General features: G+C 45.2%; 1 protein-coding gene across 2 annotated transcripts in view; it reads left to right on the top strand.

The window, feature by feature from the left end:
* DDX46 (DEAD-box helicase 46) overlaps positions 1–20,358 on the top strand; it is a 1,223,843-nt gene that overhangs the window by 1,006,524 nt on the left and 196,961 nt on the right. For both annotated transcript variants that reach the window (XM_078653270.1, XM_078653271.1), the window contains exons 18-19: positions 12,124–12,273; positions 13,869–14,045. In XM_078653270.1, the coding sequence (XP_078509396.1) occupies positions 12,124–12,273; positions 13,869–14,045 (327 nt within the window). The remainder of the gene's footprint in view (positions 1–12,123; positions 12,274–13,868; positions 14,046–20,358) is intronic.

Here is a 20,358-nt window from a genome sequence, read left to right as displayed (position 1 = left end):
ACAATCCAGTCGATAGTGACGGATGCCTCTCTGCAAGGTTGGGGAGCACATATGGGTCCTCTTCAGATTCAAGGCCTGTGGTCTGCGCAGGAGCAGACATACCACATCAATATGCTGGAACTCAGAGCGGTATTCCTGGCTCTCAAAGCTTTTTTACCAGCGATACAGTCCAACTCAGTCCTAGTTCAGACGGACAACACGACCACCATGTTCTATCTGAACAAACAAGGAGGCACAAGATCTCGCCCTCTGTCTCGAGAGGCTCAGGCAATCTGGCATTGGCTCCTCTCTCGAGGCCTCACGATAGTGGCGGTGCATCTTCCAGGCGAGTTGAACGTAAAAGCAGACGCTCTCAGCAGGCACTTCGAAGATCAGCCAGACTGGGTGCTAAACGACGAAGTGGTGGAAGAGCTTTTTCGTTGCTGGGGTCGTCCAACCATAGATTTGTTTGCAGACGACGAAAACTCCAAATGCCACGCCTTCGCGTCCAGGTTCCACCGGCCAGGGACTCAGGGGAATGCTCTACTGATGGATTGGTCGGGGACATTCGCTTACGCGTTTCCTCCCCTGGCTCTGATTCCGAGAGTAGTTTCCAAGCTCTGCAGGTCGGACATGGACATGATCCTGATAGCTCCGGATTGGCCACGGCAGTGGTGGTACCCGGACCTTCTACATCTGTCTGTGTGTCCACACAGACGACTTCCTTGCAGGCCGGACCTGTTGAGCAAGATGAACGGGAGGATAATGCATCCCAACCTCCCATCATTGAACCTAACAGCATGGCTCCTGAGGTGATGGAATATGGGCATTTGAACTTACCTCCTAAGTGCATGAACATTTTGAAGGAGGCCAAGAGACCCTCCACGAGAGCATCTTATGCGGTTAAGTGGAAGCGGTTTTTCTTATGGTGTAAAGATCACCACCTTGACCCGATCAAAGGACAGGAGGACGTCATCTTGCCATACCTCCTTTCCCTAGCTACTGCTGGTTTGAAATACGCTTCTATTAGGGTGCATTTGTCAGCCATAGTTGCATACAGAAAATCACCAGATCAGGTTTCTTTCTTTCAGGTTCCGGTGGTTAAGGACTTCCTCCAGGGGTTGAAGAAAGTCTATACCCCTGTGCGAAATCCTTCTCCCCCATGGGAATTAAACCTGGTGCTATCCAGGTTAATGTCACCACCTTTTGAGCCCATCCACAAGGCCTCTTTGCAACATCTCTCTTGGAAGGCGGCCTTTTTGGTGGCGATTACCTCGGCTCGTAGAGTCAGCGAAATTCAAGCTCTTTGTGCGAAAGAACCTTACACTATCTTTCATCACAATAGGGTAGTCCTTAGGGCTCATCCAGCTTTCTTACCTAAAGTCATCTCTGATTTTCATATAAATCAGTCCATTTCCCTACCATCATTTTTTCCAAATCCTACGACCCCAGCCGAGCGGTCACTGCACTCCTTAGATCTTAAAAGAGTGCTCAAGTTCTATTTGGAAATGACCAAAGGGATTAGAAAAACGGATCAACTGTTTGTGAACTATGGTTCAATGCGAACAGGTTTTCCGGCAGCCAAGAGGTCCATCGCGAGATGGATTGTCTCTTGCATAAAATTGGCTTATCAGCTTGCAGGCAAGCCTTTGTTGCAGTCACCCAAAGCACATTCCACTAGAGGGAAGGCCGCTACAGTAGCCTTCTTGCACGACATTCCAATGTCGGAGATTTGCAAGGCTGCGACTTGGAAATCAGTTCATACCTTTACGAGACATTACTGTCTCGAGTCTGATTCCAGGGCCGATACTCAAGTAGGACAAGCCTCTTTGAGGAATCTATTTGGGTAGCCTACGGCCTGTACAAGCTTAGTAGTTACTAGGCTTCATATGGTTATTACTGTATTGTTACTCCTTTGCCCGCAGGGAGATGAGGTGAGGCTCGCTATTCTATTCTAATGCTTATGACTATTGATGAGGATCCCCTGGAAGAGAAGGATTAGTTACTTACCTGTAATCCTAGTTCTCTTCCAGGGGTATCCTCATCAAAGTCATAAGCAACCCTCCCGCCTCCCTGGGCAAAGGACATTCTTTAATAAGGAGATATGGTTAACCTATTTGTTATTGGGTTTATTTTCAGTCTCCGAAAAGAACAACTGACCTAACTGTCACCCCTGAGGCATGATGGGATACTGGGGGTCATGAGTGCCTTAAAGGCACGGTGTCAGTTTATTGCTATGCAGCTACAGGTTAGCTTTTCAGTCTTTTTAGACTGTGTGTTTGCAATGCAGCCTGGGAGCTTTCTATGCTTCCAGTGAGTTATAAGAATTTCTACTGCTTTCTGAGCATTAAAACAGTTTCTAAACAAACATTTTTGTTGTTTCTCATGTTTCTAATGCTTATTATTATTACATGTATGGTGGAAATTCTACACAGCATATTTCAGCTCTGTTTCTATTGGCTGCTATTGCATGTTATATATATATATGTTTTTATATATATATGAGTATATCTATATGTGGGGCACATATAATATAGTGTTTCCGGGGTCCCGCACATGGGCGGGAATATTCTAATGCTTATGACTTTGATGAGGATACCCCTGGAAGAGAACTAGGATTACAGGTAAGTAACTAATCCGTCTCAGAAGTCCGTTGTGAATCACGGACGTCATCAATTGGGCAGAGACAGGAACGCGATAAGATCAACTGCCACAGAGACGCTTAAGTGAAAAGCGACTGAAAATCCCCAAATAGTTCAAAATTTACAGTACCTTAGGGGTTCCAAAAGGCATCACCTTAAAGGGCCTCACAAACAGCACTTGAAGAGGATTGCAGCGTAAGTCCGTTTCTTTTAATTAAGTTCGTCAAAAATTTAAAAGATGCTCAAAATCACAGTGGGTCCAATAATATTTAAGAGAACCTCGTCGCCATTGTAATGATGCGGAGGAGGCAGTTTAGGTTTAAAGGTATGGATTTATTAAATTTAATCCAAGGACCCACTGGAGCACAAAGCAAAGCGTCTAAATCAGATAAGCTCCAACCGCCTCTCTGATTTAGAACACCACACATAACACATTCTCAATTACATAGGCAACACTCTACAATGACATGTTAAGACTCTAATACAGAAAGAGAAGAAGGATATACCACAGTTAGTTAGCAGGGCATAAAGGAGGGGTGGACACTTTATCTCCAGACCTGTATCCACCTGAATACATAGCTGTGTACAAAACCTTATTAAAAAGGCAGTATACTTGTATGGTGCACAACTACAGGAGGAACCGCCAGAATCATGTTTCTTCTGGAAATCCTTCAACCAATACAGAAAAAAAACAGTTCCTCTCAGTGTTACAGAGTGTCTTGGATTACGGGCGGTATGCCTTCAGGGAACCAGCTACAGCCAAAGCTGTGACACAGAGGGTGGTAAAATCATATAAGCACTCCTCCAAAGACCCAGCTTACATCAGAGAGCATGTGGAGGCAGACTCCATCATCGAAGCAACCACACTCCAAATGACCAATGTTTCCACTAATGACAGTCCTCCCACAGAACTGAAAGGAAGAAAATTGAGATGGTGAAGTGAAAAAGTGAGATGTTGGCTACCACTGAATGGCACATTGTCAACTCTTACCATCCCCTTTCATGGATATGGTCACCCGCAATGGGAGGAGATGAGAGCTGAGCAAACCTCTGAGCTGTACCAAGGCAGGGCAAAGAGACCCATCCAGAATATGTTGCAAGTCATCAATGGATGCTGCAGTTAAGGTGAGCTGACAGCTGTGCAAGAGCGGCACCTAAGATGACTAGGCGACTCAGAATTCAAGCAGGAAGTGCAGATGCTGGTCCTACATATGATGAAAAAGGACAGTGAGACTGCAAAAGCAATGGACAGTGTCCTATTCTGGGGGGGCATCTGAGAGGGTTTGGTGCAAAGAAAATGACCGCCAGTATGGGGAGGACAATAACCAAACACCCGTCTCGCCCGTTTTCTACCACAACTCTCCTCTCAAAGTGTACATACCCTAGCTCAACAAGACAGACATTAGGAGGCAGAGGTAAGGAAGAGGTCCCCCTTTCTACAGTCAACACCCATAAGGGGGAGAATCTCAGGTTTTCTCAATGACTAAAAAACAATCACCTTCAGTAAATAGACTCTAAGCATCATCCAGCATGGCTATTCTATTGAAATATTAAGCTCCCCATCAAACATAAGGTCAAAAGCAAGGTCTTGCAACAAGGAGGAGAGGCTGCTTCAGTGGGCATTAAGTCGTTATTCCAACATTATGTGCCCTCAAGGAACCTTGGGTCAGCAAAAAAGAATCTCCTCATGGTGCCCAGTTTCAAAAGGAAGAGATGGGGTGGGAGAGCTTTTTCATTTACTGCCGCCAACGTTTGGAACTCTCTCCCGGCTGATCTTGCGGGCAACAATCACACACAATTTTCCGAATGAAGTTAAAGACTTGGCTGTTCCCTGTGAAGCTGGTTTGAGGGGATTTTTGTTTCCTTGTTTTCTGGTCTGTATTCAGCGCCTTGATGCCCTTGGGCTAAGTTTGCGCTTTAGAAATCTGCTAATTATTCAATCATGCTTCAAGAGGTCAAGGACCTCAATGGAAAGGTTCATGAAAGATCAGGAAAACACAAGGGTCTACATGGTTTGTTTCCTACTACTTAAGCCAGGAAAACCCCAGACCCATTTTGGACCTTTGTGCCATAAACTTATATATAAAGATGTGCCTGCAGAAGGATAACTACCAATCATAGATTTCCCAGATGCCTAACTGCATGTGCTGATGAACAACAAACACAAGAAGTTACTTAGGTTCATCTTGGATAAGATACATTACCAGTTCAGGGTCCTACCCTTTGAGGTAAAGTCTGCACCTAGGGTGTTCACAATGTGCTTTGCCGTAGTTGCGGCACGCTTGAGAAGACAGGACTTACATGTCTACCCTTCCCTAGAAATTGGATACTAAATGCAAGATCGTTCACACAGTGCCAGGAGGGCACAAACACTGTCGTACGGACACTCCACAGACTGGGGTTCTCCCTAAACATGCAGAAATCAGGACCAATGCCAGAGAGATAAAATATGTTCTTGGGGTCAAAACTATACTCTAGAATCCTTCCCAGTCTCCAAAAGAATCCTGACACGACAGAACAAACTCTCCTTATCCCGAGTGGAATTCCTCTAACAGCGAGGAAACTAATGGGCATGATGACCGTGTCCATAACTTCAATACCCCATGCAAAGTTTCACGGCACCACTACAAGAATGTATACAATGTCAATGGTCACAGGCACCTGGGCGTTGGGAGTACCCAGTGGTTGGCACAGAGAAAGTACAAAGGGGGAGATAGGATGATAGAGCCGAGGACACATCACAGTGGACAGGCCTTTCAAACACCCAACTCCCCCAGTGACCATCACAAAAGACTCACCCTACACAGAGGGAGGGCTCCCATGGTGAAACTGAACATCGGGGGGTCTATGGAGCCAGGCAGAAGCAGTACCACATATAAACATAATGGAACTGAAGACACTCTTGGCACTGAAGGCCTTCCTGAAATGTCAAGGGAAAACCAGTCTAGATTCAAATGGGCAACACAACCACAGTGTTCTATCCAAGCAAACAAGGAGGGGCAAGGTCACACGCTGCTAAAGTTTCTGTAACTTCAAAAACACAGCCCAGGAATAGTCTTTCTAGACCACCTGCCACTAAGGATTTTGTCAGTGTGTCAATGCGAGGCAGAAAGCCAATTGAACTGCAACCACCCCGCACACCGCAGAGCAGTACTTGAGTGAAATGCATTTCAGGTCACAATCAATTCTATAAAATATTCCAGGGATAATTAGTGGAACCCCAAACTTTTTCTATACTAGGCTTAATTTCTCCCCCCTTCAAGGTCATACGCCGCACGCCTGTATTCATATTCAGTACCTGAATGCTTCCCATCTCTTTTAATGTTGACCCCACCCCTACGAGCATCTTTTGGGATTTGCAAGATGCCAGTGGGCTGGGGAGCAAGCTGAGTGCTCCCAGGCCCTCAGCGGGCAACGCTATACCCAAACCGCAGACAACCTACCCCTCCCCCCTCTGTCCACACCCTCCCCCCACAGCTTCTGCAAAACCTCTTTAATCTACCCTCTGTAGCGCACGATATCTCTCCAGATGGTGGCCACATCATGTTTTACCATTCCTTATCCTTCCTGTTGCATCCTCCGCTTATGCCAGTCACACAGCAAAGCCTCTCAGCAGGCCACTTGTCCATACTCTGACGGAGAAGTACTAGCTCTCTTAGCCAAGTGAGCCATAGAAAGGGAGCCAGCATCAGAGATAGGAACTAGCTGTTATTCCTGTTATTTTCTGGCACTGAAAAGACATGGAGGCCTTTGTCCGATCCTCGATCTGTGCCCTTTGATTTTTTTCCTCTGGAAGGAGAAGTTCAAAATGCTCATATTGGCCCAAGCTATGCCTGCCCTGGACCTAATAGACTGGATGGTGACATTAAATTTACAGGACACCTATTTCCAAATTACTGCCCTACAATCCCATAAACGCTTCCTATGGTTTCATGCACCTCAAAAGCACTTTTAGTTCACCGCGACTTACCAGTGCACCTTGGATGTTCACAAAGATGATGGTGGTTACAGCCTGTCTACGGTTGTTGGGAATAAATATCTTTCCGTACCTAGATGACTGGCTACTGAATGTGGACTTGCCTCAAACAGTCGTAAACCACCTCCTGATGACAGCCAACCTCTTCACATTGTTTGGGTTTTCCATTAACATGCCGAAGTCACACTTTACTCCTTCATAAAGGCTCCTCTTTATTGGAACTGTCCTGGGCACAGTGCTCTTCTGAGCTTGACCTCCATCTCAACAAATCCACATATTCGTACTCTTATCCTGATGTTTCAACCCTTGACCTGGGTCTCAGTGGGAGTGGCTCTGAGGCTTTTGACCCCTTGCATTCTGTTTGTGGACCATGCAAGGTGGCACATGCGGGCTCTGTAGTGGGATCCGAAATCTAAGTGGGCTCAGCTCCATGGGGACCTATTAGATTCCATACAGGTGTCAGAGGAGACTAAGAAAGATCTGTAGCGGTTGCTTGATTGTAATTGGACCAGTGGCAGACCCCTCTCCCCATCTCACCGAGAGCTAACCGTCATGATGGATACATTGTTGCTGAGTCGAGGAAGACGGCTGGGAGAGGTGAAGCTCAAAGTACTCTGGTCTCCATCAGTAGCTTATCTCCTCATCAACCTGCTGGTGTTGCAGGCATTTCGCTTGGCACTGAAGGCATTCTTACTGATCAAGGGAGAACGGGTACAGATTCTCACAAACAAGACAACTACCATGTGATATTGCAACAAACAGGGCGGGTGAGGTTGTGGGTTCTGTTCCAGGAGACTGCGTCTCTGGAAGTGGCTGAACGCTCGGGGCATTTCCCTAATCACCCAGCACCTGGCAGGATCTTTAACTGCCAGAACAGACAAACTCAGCCTCTGTTACCTAGGGGAATCACAAATGGCAGTTACACTCAAAGGTGACACAGGGCATCTGAAAGCAACAGGGAGAACCCTGGAGCACTCTTTTCGTCACTACAGAGAACTCGCAGCATCCAGACTTTTGTGCATTGGAGTTCCCAATGCGGTTGTCCCTTAGCAACACCTTCCATCTTAACTGAGGCTCTAAACTCATGTATGCCTTTCCACCCGTACTGTTTTTGCCTAGTGTATTGACAAACTGTTCACCTCGGTCTCAATAGAACCTCTGAGGCTTCCTGCATCTTCCTTGTAGACCATACCTGGTGGCAAATGCAGGCTCTGCAGTATGGGATCTGAAGTCTCAGAGGGCCCAGCAACAAGTGAGCCTTTTGGAGTCCATTCAGGTCCCAGAGTAGCTTGCAAAATATCTCGAGTAGTGGCTTCTTGACTCCAATTGACCAGTGACAGACTGCTCTTCCTAACCCAGAGCTATCATTCATGACTGGTGAACCATTGCTGGGTTAGGGAGCCCAGTTATGTGTTATGTTATGTTACTTTAGTTTATATAGCGCCAACTCACCTACAGGTCTCAAGACGCTTTAGACCAAGGAAAACACAACAATTCTACCAACCAGAAGGGGGATAAGATAACATGTAATTAAATGGGGCCAAGGGCTTCCCTAAACAAAAATGTTTTCAGCTGCTTTCTGAAGCGTAGAAGATTGGCCTCTTTACGGAGAAGGTCTGGCAACTTGTTCCATAGCTGTGGAATCTGTATGGAAAAGGATCATCCGCCCTTTGTTGTCATTTTAAAACGAGGGAGAGGTGAAGATCGGAGCACTCTGGTGGAGACCCAGCTCCACATCAACCTGTAGCAGTTGCAAGTGATTTGCTTTACAGTAAAAGCGGGTGCAGGTTCTCACAGACCACATCACTGTCATGTGATATCGAAACTAACAGGGCAGATTGGGTTGGTGGGTCCAATGCCAGGAGGCCCTGCTCCTCTACAAATGGCTGAAGCTTCATAGCATTTCCCTGTTAGTACAGCACCTGGTCGGATCTTTAAAAGTCAGCGCTGAGTAGCTCAGCCAAGGTTGCCTAGTGGATCACGAATGTTGGCAGCAGTCAGAGGTGGCGCAGGCTGTCTTCCAGTAATGAGGAGAACCTTTGCTCGATTTTTTCACCACCTCAGAGAAAGTGCATTGTTCAAGCTTTTGTGCTTTGGAGTTCCCAGTGCAGCCCTCACTTGGCGACGCCTTTTGCTTGGAGTGGAGCTCAGACCTCTTGTAAGTTTTTCCTGCCTCTTCCCTTCCTGCCCAAAGTTCTCAAGATCAGAAACAACTGGGTCAAAGTCATCCTTGTGACTCCAGACTGGGCAAGGAGAGTTGCTATCTAGAACTATGGCAATGAGCATTTGTCCTCCAATCTAACCCCTGCCAAAATTGCACGGTCCGGCACTCGGGTCCGCACAACCTACGCCTCTATGCTTGAACATATATAGGGCCAGGGACAGACTAATTTGCATACAGCCAGGTTCTGAAACTGGGATGGTGCAATGAGCTAAAAAACGGTGTTGGATCTAGCCCTGATCTCTTGACTGGGTGAGAGTACTCTGCTTAATTCAGAGACTCTGTCCATCACCACCCCTTTGTTGTAAATTATTTTGTCCACCCTAAGCGTGGAAGGGTATACTCAGATGTGAGTCCCTTGCTCATTGCACCATCAGGATTCAAGCAAGCCGGGCCGAAGACGCCTGAAATGGCAGAAACCGGTCCCCGGAAGCTTGTTTTCTTCCCAGTGTAAGAATTGGCTTTTGTAGTCTGGTCTGCCCTGTTCCCATGATGCACTGGGCCAGGGACAGACTAATTTGCATACAGCCAGGTTCTGAAACTGGGATGGTGCAATGAGCTAAAAAACGGTGTTGGATCTAGCCCTGATCTCTTGACTGGGTGAGAGTACTCTGCTTAATTCAGAGACTCTGTCCATCACCACCCCTTGTTGTAAATTATTTTGAACATATATAGGTGACAGTTTTTGACCTTCCTTCCGAAGTAGTGTGTCCACTTGACAGCCATGCTTCTTTCCATTAAAATAATCTATGTAGGATGCTGGGAGAAGTTTGTTGCCTGGTCTGCTTCCCGATATGTTCAACCCTTACAGGCACAGTTAGCTGATATTTAGCTTTTTTGTCCATCTTTACTAGGCTGGGCGGTAAATTCTGTTCGCGGAATTTGGGTAATTTTGCGTTCTGCAGAGAACGCAAAATTGCCCAAAATTCTGCGTTCCGCGATTTCGCAAAATCTTTTGCCAGTTTGCGTTCTCAAATGCGTGTTCGCAAGATATTTCCCCCCAAACACGCAAACAGCGATTGCAAACATTAAAAAAGCATCGCGAACAAGCAATTCCGCGTGTTCGCAGAATTACTGCGTGTTCGCGGAGATTTTTTTACCGTCTCGCGGAGATTTGCGTAACGCGATTACGCAAATTCCGCCCACCCCTAATCTTTACCCATTAAGGCCTTACTTTGTTAACAGTTAAGACTTTTTACCGGCTCTTTCAGCCTTCTTACGTTTACCTCATCAGCAATAGTTATTTTAACCACCTGTTGTAGTGTGTTTTCTTAAAGAGCTGAATCATATATTTCCACCAACACCATTTAAGATGCCCATGGGGGACCTCAGTCTTGTTGCCCTTTCCATTTGAGCCAATAAAACAATCTTGTTTCTAAGGCTCACCATCATGCAGAGGTGGTGACTGAAGAGGCCACGATGCCACATCCTTTACATTCAGGCCTGAGGATGGACCCGACGCCACCTACTGTCACAACTTAATTGCTGAAATTCACATGGTGACAAATCTATGTTTAAAGTAGTGATCAGAAAGAGTTACCAAATGGTGAGTAACTTGTTTATCAAATTATTAGATGTATAAAATGCTAAGAGCAACACAGCTACTTTGGTTTGTAATCTGGATCACTTATTAATTATTAAACAGTAAATCCAAAAAATGCAAAATCTTACTTCAATAGTTACAATGTCCTGAATGACATACGATACAGATTATCATACCTTGGTTTCTGCTTCAGAGGAATGAATGTATTAACATTTGCTTCTGATAGAGACTTCTAGCCTCAGATTCCTCACCTTTTGAGTATTCCCCAGGTGCCAGACTGCTTCCGTAAACTTTTCAGCCTTCACCCTGTTCCAGGTGACTGCTTCACTAGCCTCCTGTAAGTCATCATACCAATTGCCATCCCGGTAGGGTTGAGCGAACCCATCACTTGTCTTATTCGTTATCTGAGTCTGTACCAAAAAGAAAATGCAGAGCCTGTGTACTACTTTGTGGAGGTGGTAAGTCAAGTGGGGAAAGTGGTGCCTCTGGCTATACCGGGCGCAACTTCCTTTGAGGTCAGATCCGTGTCAGATCGACATTGGCAAGAACTATTGGAACGGCCGTCTCCAATGGTGAGGGAGTCTGCATCGTAGTGCCTGAGCAACGGAAGTGGGTTCGGTACTGGAGCCAGAGAATATGGGCTTGAAGGGTCAAACTATCTCTGACAGTGAACCTGCCTGCAGTACTCTAGGTGGAATGTCTCTCGAGCTCCTTGGAGACCAAAGGCAGGCCAAAGGGAGTTGGTAGGGATCTGATGAGCTGGAGCATAGCTGCGCTGAGCTCTTCAATCTGTTGTGGCGTGGCTACTTGCCCCAGAGAGTCTGGTAGTGCCAGAACCAGCTGCAAGGTTGACTCAAATGTCCACCGATTTAAAGCAAAATAGAGTTGTGGTGCCGCCCCTTTGCCTGTTCAGGCAAAAGCGGGTAGCATGAGTGGGCGGTACCCTGCTTTTATTTCTTGTGCTTCTGTTTTGACTTACCTGACTTGGACCATGACAAAAAACAGTCTCTATAGCAGCTTAGTTGACTCCAGGAATGGGATTGAACCTTAGACGCAAACTGCAACTGGTAGCAGTCCTGGTAAGGAGTCTTTTTATGCTTGGCGGTGTAAAAGTTTGCCTCGCGATCCCTGATGGCCTTCGGGTTTATCGACGCAAGCTGCAGCAGGCCTGCAGTCGTGGGCTGACCCCAGACATCTCAGGCATACCTGATGCAAATCTGTCACAGGCATTTGTTTGTAACAGTCCCTACAGGGCTTTAAACCTTTTGTTATTGGAGATGACATTGCTTGCACACTGAAGAAAATGTAGAGGTAAATGTCTGAGAGGCATGAAGGGAGCTCAAGATATGCCTCTGGTGGCGCAGAAAGGCAGGAATGGACGTCAATGCGCAGTGGTGGCGCTTCATGTAATTTCGAGGGCTGAGTGGCGTTAGTGCAGTTCCGCAAAGCGACACCTGAGGGCGCTCTGAGGTACTGCTGAAAAGTTTCTGGATCCAGTCTGATTCTCCGGGAATATTCAAAAGGTGAGGAATCTGCGGCAAGATATAGCCTCTACCAGAAAGAGTGTTACCAGAGGTAAGTAGTTCATATGGACACACTGTGTGGTATATTGGCTTTCTAGGGGATTGATCAAATATTTAATAACGGAACCAATCCGAGATTCTATATCAGAAAACTGAATGTTTGGTCGGATTCTAAACACTTGATGTTTATTTAAAGGTTTAACAGACGAATATTTTACATGTAAGATTTTCCTTTGTAGGAGGGAAAGATCATAAAAAAAAGCAGCGGGTTCTCTGGGAAAGGCTTTAAGTTTGATGAAACAGAGCAGGCATTGGCCAATGAACGGAAAAAGCTTCAGAAAGCAGCTCTTGGACTTCAGGACTCTGATGATGAAGATACAGCTGTTGATGTATGTACTCGAATGTATTTGTTATTGGAAAATAGTCATTGAAATGCCATATAGCAGTTACTTTCAGAAGGTATCATTTCATTAAATTATTTATAATGTATTAGAACATTGGAATGTTGGGAGCTCCATTGAAAACAATGTAATAGCTCCAGGCTTATAATGTCTGGTATAAGCCCGGAGCTCCAACATTCCAAAGTTTCTTTGTTCACAGCTGTGAACAAAGGCTTCGGGGAGCCTGAGGGGATTTCAATCCCCTCGCGCTCCATGAAGCCATTGTTTTATTTGTTAGAACTTTCTGCCCTCTAGTGGCAGAATGTTCTAATAGCCTTATAGCCCTTCATAGCTGGGCTATACCGGCTATTAAAGTCCTGCTCCCTTGTTAAAGGCCCTCGCCGCTGGAGCAGGCCTTTAATAGCCGGTATAGCCTGCTATGGCGGGCTATAAGGCTATAATTTTACTAGCTTGCTTAAGTTTGTCCCACATATTCAGTATAATGTCTGTGGTATGCATTTGTCATCAAATATATTTAAATCTCGAAATTGAATACTTGATCTCACTATTTTTGCATTCATCATGCTTTAAATTGCTTACTTTAATTTAAGATATTCCACCTTTAACCTCTTAAATTGTCTACTGAAGGCCAAACGCTAGATGGGAGCCAGCCCATGTTCCCATGATTGCATTTTTGTATTACTAAGGAAGGCGGCCAAAATTGTCTCAATTAGCAGTTAAGAACCACAGAATCTTTCCGTGTCTAGTATTTGCTATAAGTCCTGATAATAGACCTATATGAAGGCAGCAGATTACACCAGAATGAGAAGATGTTGGCAACAAAAACCCCATGACACACAATGTTTTGCAGCATATTTCAGCCTTTGCTACTCTTTGCCATGTACGTTTTTTTTTTTTTAAGCAATCTTTGTGAATTTTGTTTAACATAGTTTCCCGTGAATAGACTTCTCAACAAGTAAATATGGACTCTACTCCAATTTAGAGATTAGCAAATACTCCTCTGTGCCCAAATTAAACTGTAAAAATGACCCTCTTCACAAATTATTGTAGAAGCAAATTTTTTATTTTTATTTTATTTATTTTATAGTATTTATAAGGCGCACAGCTACCCACAAAGGGTTTCCCGGCGCCGAATTAGTGAAACACAGGGCACAGCTAGAGAGAGAACAAGTCCGAGGGTATTTATTTGTCGAACAACCAGGTCTTTACACTTTTCCTAAAGTTCCTGTAGTTTTCTTCTTTGCGTATTTGGGTGGGCAATGTATTCCAAAGAGTTGGACCCAGATATGAGAAGGATCTCCCGCCCATTCTAGCCCGTTTATACCTGGGTACCGTAAAGGTCGCTGATGTAACAGAACGAAGACTACGATTGGGAAGGTAGGGCTTGGCAAGATCTTGAAGATACTTGGGAGCGGTCTATTTGTGTAGTAAAATGTTACGATTCCTTATTAATGGAAGTCACTGCGATACAAAGTAATATTATGGAACATTGCCAGAGGTGTCTTCTGAATTCAATATTGATTGATAATTTTACAAACATTGTGTTTAGTAATTATTATGAGAATTTTTACCTCTTCTAACAGATCGATGAGCAAATTGAGAGCATGTTCAATTCAAAGAAAAGAGTCAAAGACATGGCTGCACCAGGTGGGGCCTCCAATGTTCCCATCCCAACAGGTGGAAATGCTGAGAAACTGGAGATTGCAAAGAAATTAGCTTTGAGAATTAATGCACAGAAGAACCTAGGCGCAGAGGCACAGGTATGATATATTAATGCACTAAGCATGTTTAAATATCATTGTTTTGGATACCTGGTCGTTAATTATGAGAAGAGCATGAAAGGAAGAGAACATGTTAAATGCTTTGGGAGCAGCATGTTTCCTGATTTGATCATGTTGGCATCCTCTTTTTGGAGGTGCTTATCTGATATGTTTTCAACAATATTAGCATTTTCATTAAATGCAATGTTAGCAGCTTTATACTGAAAAAAGTACAGTTTTTATAAGTTCCTTATGTAAGCCCTCAGTAACCATTTATGGAAGTGAATTATATACCTGTTTATACTTTATGTTGCCTCCAGTGATGCACAATGAGACTGAGTTACTATCTGTGCTGTGGATGCTAATTCACAATTTTTCAAAATGTCAGAAGGACCAGCCCCCACCAGGGAAAACAAGAAAGTTCTGTCTTGCCCAGCCCTTTCTAATATTTACAAGTCTTTACATTTAACTTGTACTCCCCGCTTTGACCACCCTACACTGCTTACTGTTGAGCCAAATATTTTGCTTTCTGCATGGCCTATCGTCCTCCCTTGTGCCATGGTGGCAAAAGATGCATCTCTATTGGGACTTTGACCAGTGACATACCAGGGCATTGTTCTCCAAAGAGTATCTTGGAAGCTACCTGTAGCGATTGTGCGGCCGCGGCGATTTTCGCATATTTATAGATTTGCCACATTTGCCACACAATCCGTCATCTGCTGCATAATCTGCAAATTTTAACAAAAAAAGTTGTTTCTAGCTGAAACGGTTTATAAGTTACTGAAAATGGTGCAGCACCTTTCAACACACAGTGGAAAGCCTTTTGCAAAGGTTGTGTGTTCACCTTTCTGTGTCTTATTACTATATGTAATAAACTGGTACTAAGGAGGTGCACCCAATGCCCAAACAGTGTAAACAAGTGTAGAAAGTACAACATTTTGAAGTAATACAAATAAAAAATGTTTGGCACTATGCCACATAATTTGCCTATTCTTGCCGCATAATTTACTCAACCCTTCCGCATAATTTGGCCCTCTCCTGTTGCATAATCCCAAGGTTCCTGCTTATAAATTAAAAGCTTGTGTTTGGTTGATTTAGCTATGGTTCTAAAATTGAAAAGGATGTATTTAAAAGTAAAATTCGACATGAGCGAGCTGATGTTTGCAGAAAAAATGTTTTAAGGCTGCCATTTATATATTAATTTATGCGTCTTATTACTGATGTTCTTTCTTACGTGCCAGAAGTCATCGTATGTATGAGAGATACTACATGCAAAGCCAACTAATGGAATATTGTCTAATGTCATCACTGTTGTAACTGACAATTTGTCTTAGTAGCTCAGGATGATATTTATTAAACATAAGTAGCTCTTTTTATTTTAAAAAAAAAAGTTGAAGATCCCTGTACCAGATTAATATTCCAGCTTGCATTCCCTCAGCAATAAATCGCTTAAAAAAAATGGTTGAACCTTTTTATTTAGGTTTGAGTAAAATTAGATTTTTTCTTGTATATATCTACCTATTGTTTACCTCTTCAATCTCCTACAGCTCTCTTGCGATGACCGGTAGCACATTAGTTCTGTTCCCTCTTCATGTTCCACCCTGATTGTTATCACTGAAATATATAAGGCTTCACCATATTTACTTCAGTTGCTTTTTAGGTCTCTGCCTAGCGAAGGCTGCGCTTGCGCAGTTTCGCTGGGGAGAACTGATGTTTTGCAGAGTGGGGCTTGAACCCGCCCCTCTTCTCCATTGGCTGGCTTCCTAAACGGAGGCCAGCCATTGGAGGAGAGGGGCGTCACTCTGTTTAAGCCCCGTCTTTTTGGGATTCGGGGGGGTGTTTTTTACTTTCTTTCTGTTTTCTTTTTCTCCTCTTCCCATTGGCTGGAATTTAACATTCCAGCCAATGGGAAGAGGAGAGAAAGAAAAACATGCACCCGAATCCCAAAATAACCGCGCGTTTCTCCGAGGCATTTCTGCTTCGCCTCGGAGAAACATGGTGGTGTTTCCATCACCTCGGCTTTGAAAAGTCCGACCACAGCTTTGTATGGCATACAGTGTGCGCTTACACGCACAGGCTCGAGCAGAGGCGCCATCTGGCTTTCCGCTCGCTAGCCCAAGCGCGCTTCTCGCTTCAATGCCCCTCCCCACCACAGAGCGCGTCTTGCAGCTTGTTTTTCCTTCAGCGCGAGGCACGTGCCTTTCTCGTCCCCCTGACCCAACTGCCCTTCAAGGCGTCCACTTCCTTCCCCTCTCTCACCTTTATCTCCAACTCTGAAGGTTTTTGTTATTATTTTTGGCTGTGTCGATGCGCTTTGTGTGGCATCATTTCCGTGGACAAGGCTCAAAGGTGCAGCCCTTTGTTTTCATATACTGGTTGCGGCGCCCATTTCACGAGCACTGCACTCTTTCTTTTCAATCCACCCGTCCTCTCTGGTTCGTTTTCGCTTGCCCGTTCGCCTTAGCGTGCCCCACCCTCCCTGGGCTGCTAGTTGTTTCTTGAACGTGCTGTCCCCATTGCTTCATCCCCTCCCGCCGTCAGTGTCGCCTTTCCCTACATACCGTCTCCCTCAGCGGGTCCAAGCAGTATGAACTACAAAAGGCCTGAAAGAGTCTGAGAAAGACAATTTGGAAGAAAGTGACACAGCAAAGATTCAGTGGGAGGAAATGAGAAAGAGAATGAGACAGAGAAGGAGAAAGGAGGAGACACTGAATTGCCGGAGTGTTCAGAGACAGAAAAGATTATAAGAAGAGTGGTGAGGTAGGAAAAGTGACTTAGCAGCAGAATAGGAGAAGAAGGCAGCGAAACAGGAATGAGCACAGGCAAATGGAAATATCTGCAATGGGGTGAACATTTCATGAAACGGCCTACCAGAAAAGTTGGGCTTGTGTGAATCAGCCCAGACATGCATAATCACATCATGGACCCCCACGGATGCTGGAGTTCATGCACGGTTGTTCTGCGGCTATTTTTCTGCACAACGCAACTCCACAAGGGGACTCTGCAGGACCTGTGCCCACTCATCTGAACGCGAGAGGCAGGCAGCCCAGACTGTATAAGTGAAACTCTGTCTCAAGGCATCCATCTGGAAACCCGTCATCCCAGGCCACTCCAACCCTCAGATCCTGCCGTTCCTCCACTCTTGAACCAGGTCTTCCCAGCGCCTTCGCCCACACCCAGAAGTTTTCACAATTACGGCTCCTCTCCTATGCGCCCCCCCCCCTTCGTACACACAAACCCAGCAGTTTCACCACAGGTCAGCCTCCTCTCTCAAGGCCACCTAGTCCAATCAACTATAGACAAACAGGCAGTTTTTCGTTTTAATGTATGTCCAGATTTGTGTCGCAATGTATGCTGTTGTATGGTGGTGCAGTGTATGACTGGGCGTTCGAGGCCAAGTGAATTGGGAAGGGAGCATGTATTGTATTGCACACTCTTGAATACACTACCTCCTGCAGGGACGCCTGCTGACTCTCCTCTGGTAACTGTTCTGCAGGAGTCAATGCACAAGCGAGTTTTCATCTTAGTGCAAAATGCTAACTGAAATAGTTTCAAGGTGCCTATACCATTACTTTATGGTGTGGAAGTAATGCAAGTGAACAGAATCCGAAAGAAGCACAGTCTTTCCTCCAAACAGCACGTGCCCATGCTTCCGACCAGCTCACAAAACATTTGCATCGATGGGACTTGCAGACCGTAGATCACAGATCGGTCTCCGTCAGTCCTTGGCTTCTCGGTTGAGACTGGCCAACAAAGTTTTGATGAAAGTTAGTTGGGATAGAGGTTTTTTTCTGGAATCTGTACTGAAACAAAAAGCTCATTTAATTTGTGGCATAATGGACCAACAAATGATGCAAACTTTTGCATATGTGGGACTAATTCAAGTTAACAATCAGTGAAGGTCACTTTAACACTTCTCCAATCTTGTCAGCCCTGTTACCCTGTCTGTACAGCTTTCCCTTGGGTGCCCTTTACTCCTGCAGAGCTTCTTTCTTGCTTTTACTGCTGAATAATAAATGGAAATATTAAGCAACATTAAAATGTAAAGATACAGCCATTTATTTGTGTCGCAGTAAGCTTACCTCTTAGTGAGGAAGCTCTTCTTGCCACCTTTGAGCTGTGTTTGGGCTGAATAGAGTAGAGGATCCGTTTAACTGCACGTCATTGAGACAGTCTTTGACTTGGACTTCTTTTCCGTTTTTAATGATGCGGGTGAACTCTATTTTGGTGGGGTTTCATTTCTGTGAGACACATGACATTCATGGCTGATGGATGATAGGCCAGATCTCCTAGGAGCTGTGCCTTTGTGTGTTGTGACTTTTAGATACAGGTGCGTATCAACGGCATACTAGTTAACCATGTGCCAACTACACCATCGAACTCCACCATCCAACTCCACCATCCAAATCAAAATCCACCATCCAAATCCACCATCCAAATCCACCATCCAAATCCACCATCCAACTCTACCCTCCAAATCCACCCTCCAAATCCACCCTCCAAATCCACCCTCCAAATCCACCCTCCAAATCCACCCTCCAAATCCACCCTCCAAATCCAACTCCACCCTCCAACTCCAGCCCCACCCTCCAACTCCAGCCCCAAAATCATCCCTCCAACTCCACCCTCCAAATCAAAAGCCAACTCCACCCCCCAAATCCACCCCCCAAATCCAATCCAGTGTTTGTAATATCAATACATGTAAGTCACATAAATACAACACATCTTGCATTACAAATGCTATAGGTGTCACATTTGCAAAAGTTATAACTATTAGCGTTGTAAATGACAAATTTTCACTATTTCCACCATTTCACTATTTTCCACAACAAAACATTAAAAAAATTGGTCTTTTACAATAGCAATAGCTCAAACTTTCCAAATGAGAAACCTATTGCATTGCATTGTAGCACCCTGTTAACTTCTGCTGATCTGATGCTCTCTTTCACCACACCTCCTTCTCTAACTCCCTATTCTATTCTCTTCTCCTGTGCTGATCTGCTGCTCTCTTCCACCCCACCTCCTTCTTTAACTCCCTGTTCTCTTCTGCTGTGCTGATCTTTTCTTCTCTTCCAACAAACTCCTTCTCTAACTCCCTGTTCTCTTCTCCCATGCAGAACTGCTCATCTCTTCCACCCTGCCTCCTTCTCTAACTCCCTGTTCTCTTCTGCTGATCTGCTGCTCTCTTCCACCCCGCCTCCTTCTTTAACTCCTTGTTTTCTTCTCCTGTGATAATCTGGTCTTTCACCCGCCTCTTTCACTAACTCCCTGTTCTCTTCTCCTGTGCCGATCTGCTGCTCTCTTCTACCCACCTACTTTTCTAACTCCCTGTTCACTTCTCTTCTCCAGAGCTGATCTGCAGCTCTCTTCAACCCGCCTCCTTCTCTACCTCCCTGTTCTCTTCTCCCATCCTGTTCTGCTGCTCTCCAACAACACCTCCTTCTTTAACTCCATGTTCTCTTGGCCTGTGCTAATCTGCTGCTCTCATCCACCCACCTTCTTCTGTAACTCCCTGTTCTCTTCTGCTGTGCTGATCTGCTGCTCTCTTCCACCCACCTCCTTCTCTAACTCCCTGTTATCTTCTGCTGTACTGATCTGCTGCTCTCTTCCACCCACCTCCTTCTCTAACTCCCTGTTCTTTTATGCTGTGCTGATCTGATGCTCTCTTCCACCCACCTCCTTCTGTAACTCCCTGTTCTCTTCTGCTGTGCTGAGCTGCTCCTCTCTTCCACCCACCTCCTTCTCCAACTCCCTAGTCTCTTCTCCCGAGCTGAACTGATGCTCTCTTCCAAATGCCTTCTTCTCGAGCTCCCAGTTCTCTTCTCTTTTCCTGTGCTGATCTGCTGCTATCTTATACCCGCCTCAGTCTTTAACTCCCTGGTCTCTTCTCTTGTGCTGATCTGCTGCTCTCTTCCACCCCACCTCCTTCCTTAAATCCCGGTTCGCTTCTCTTCTCCTGTGCTGATCTGCTCCTCTCTTCCACCCCACCTCCTCCTTTAACCCTGTTTTTTTCTCCTGTGCTGATCTGTTCTTCTCTTCCAACAAACTCCTTCTCTAACTCCCTGTTCTCTTCTCCCATGCAGAACTGCTCATCTCTTCCCTTCCTCCAGCATCATTCACTAACTCCCTGTTCTCTTCTCCTGTGATAATCTTTAAGCTATCTTCCATCCGTCTACTTTTCTAACTCCCAGTTTTTTTCTCACGTGCTGATATGCTGTTCTTTCACCCGCCTCCTTCTCTAACTCCCTTTTCTCTACTCCTGTGCTAATATGTTGTTCTCTTCCACCCGCTTCCTTACTTAACTCCCTGTTCT

Source organism: Lissotriton helveticus, chromosome 7 (genome assembly GCF_964261635.1).
Source record: "Lissotriton helveticus chromosome 7, aLisHel1.1, whole genome shotgun sequence".
NCBI lineage: Eukaryota > Metazoa > Chordata > Amphibia > Caudata > Salamandridae > Lissotriton > Lissotriton helveticus.
Note: the sequence above shows the minus strand (reverse complement) of the source record. Positions and strands in the feature narration are given on the sequence as shown.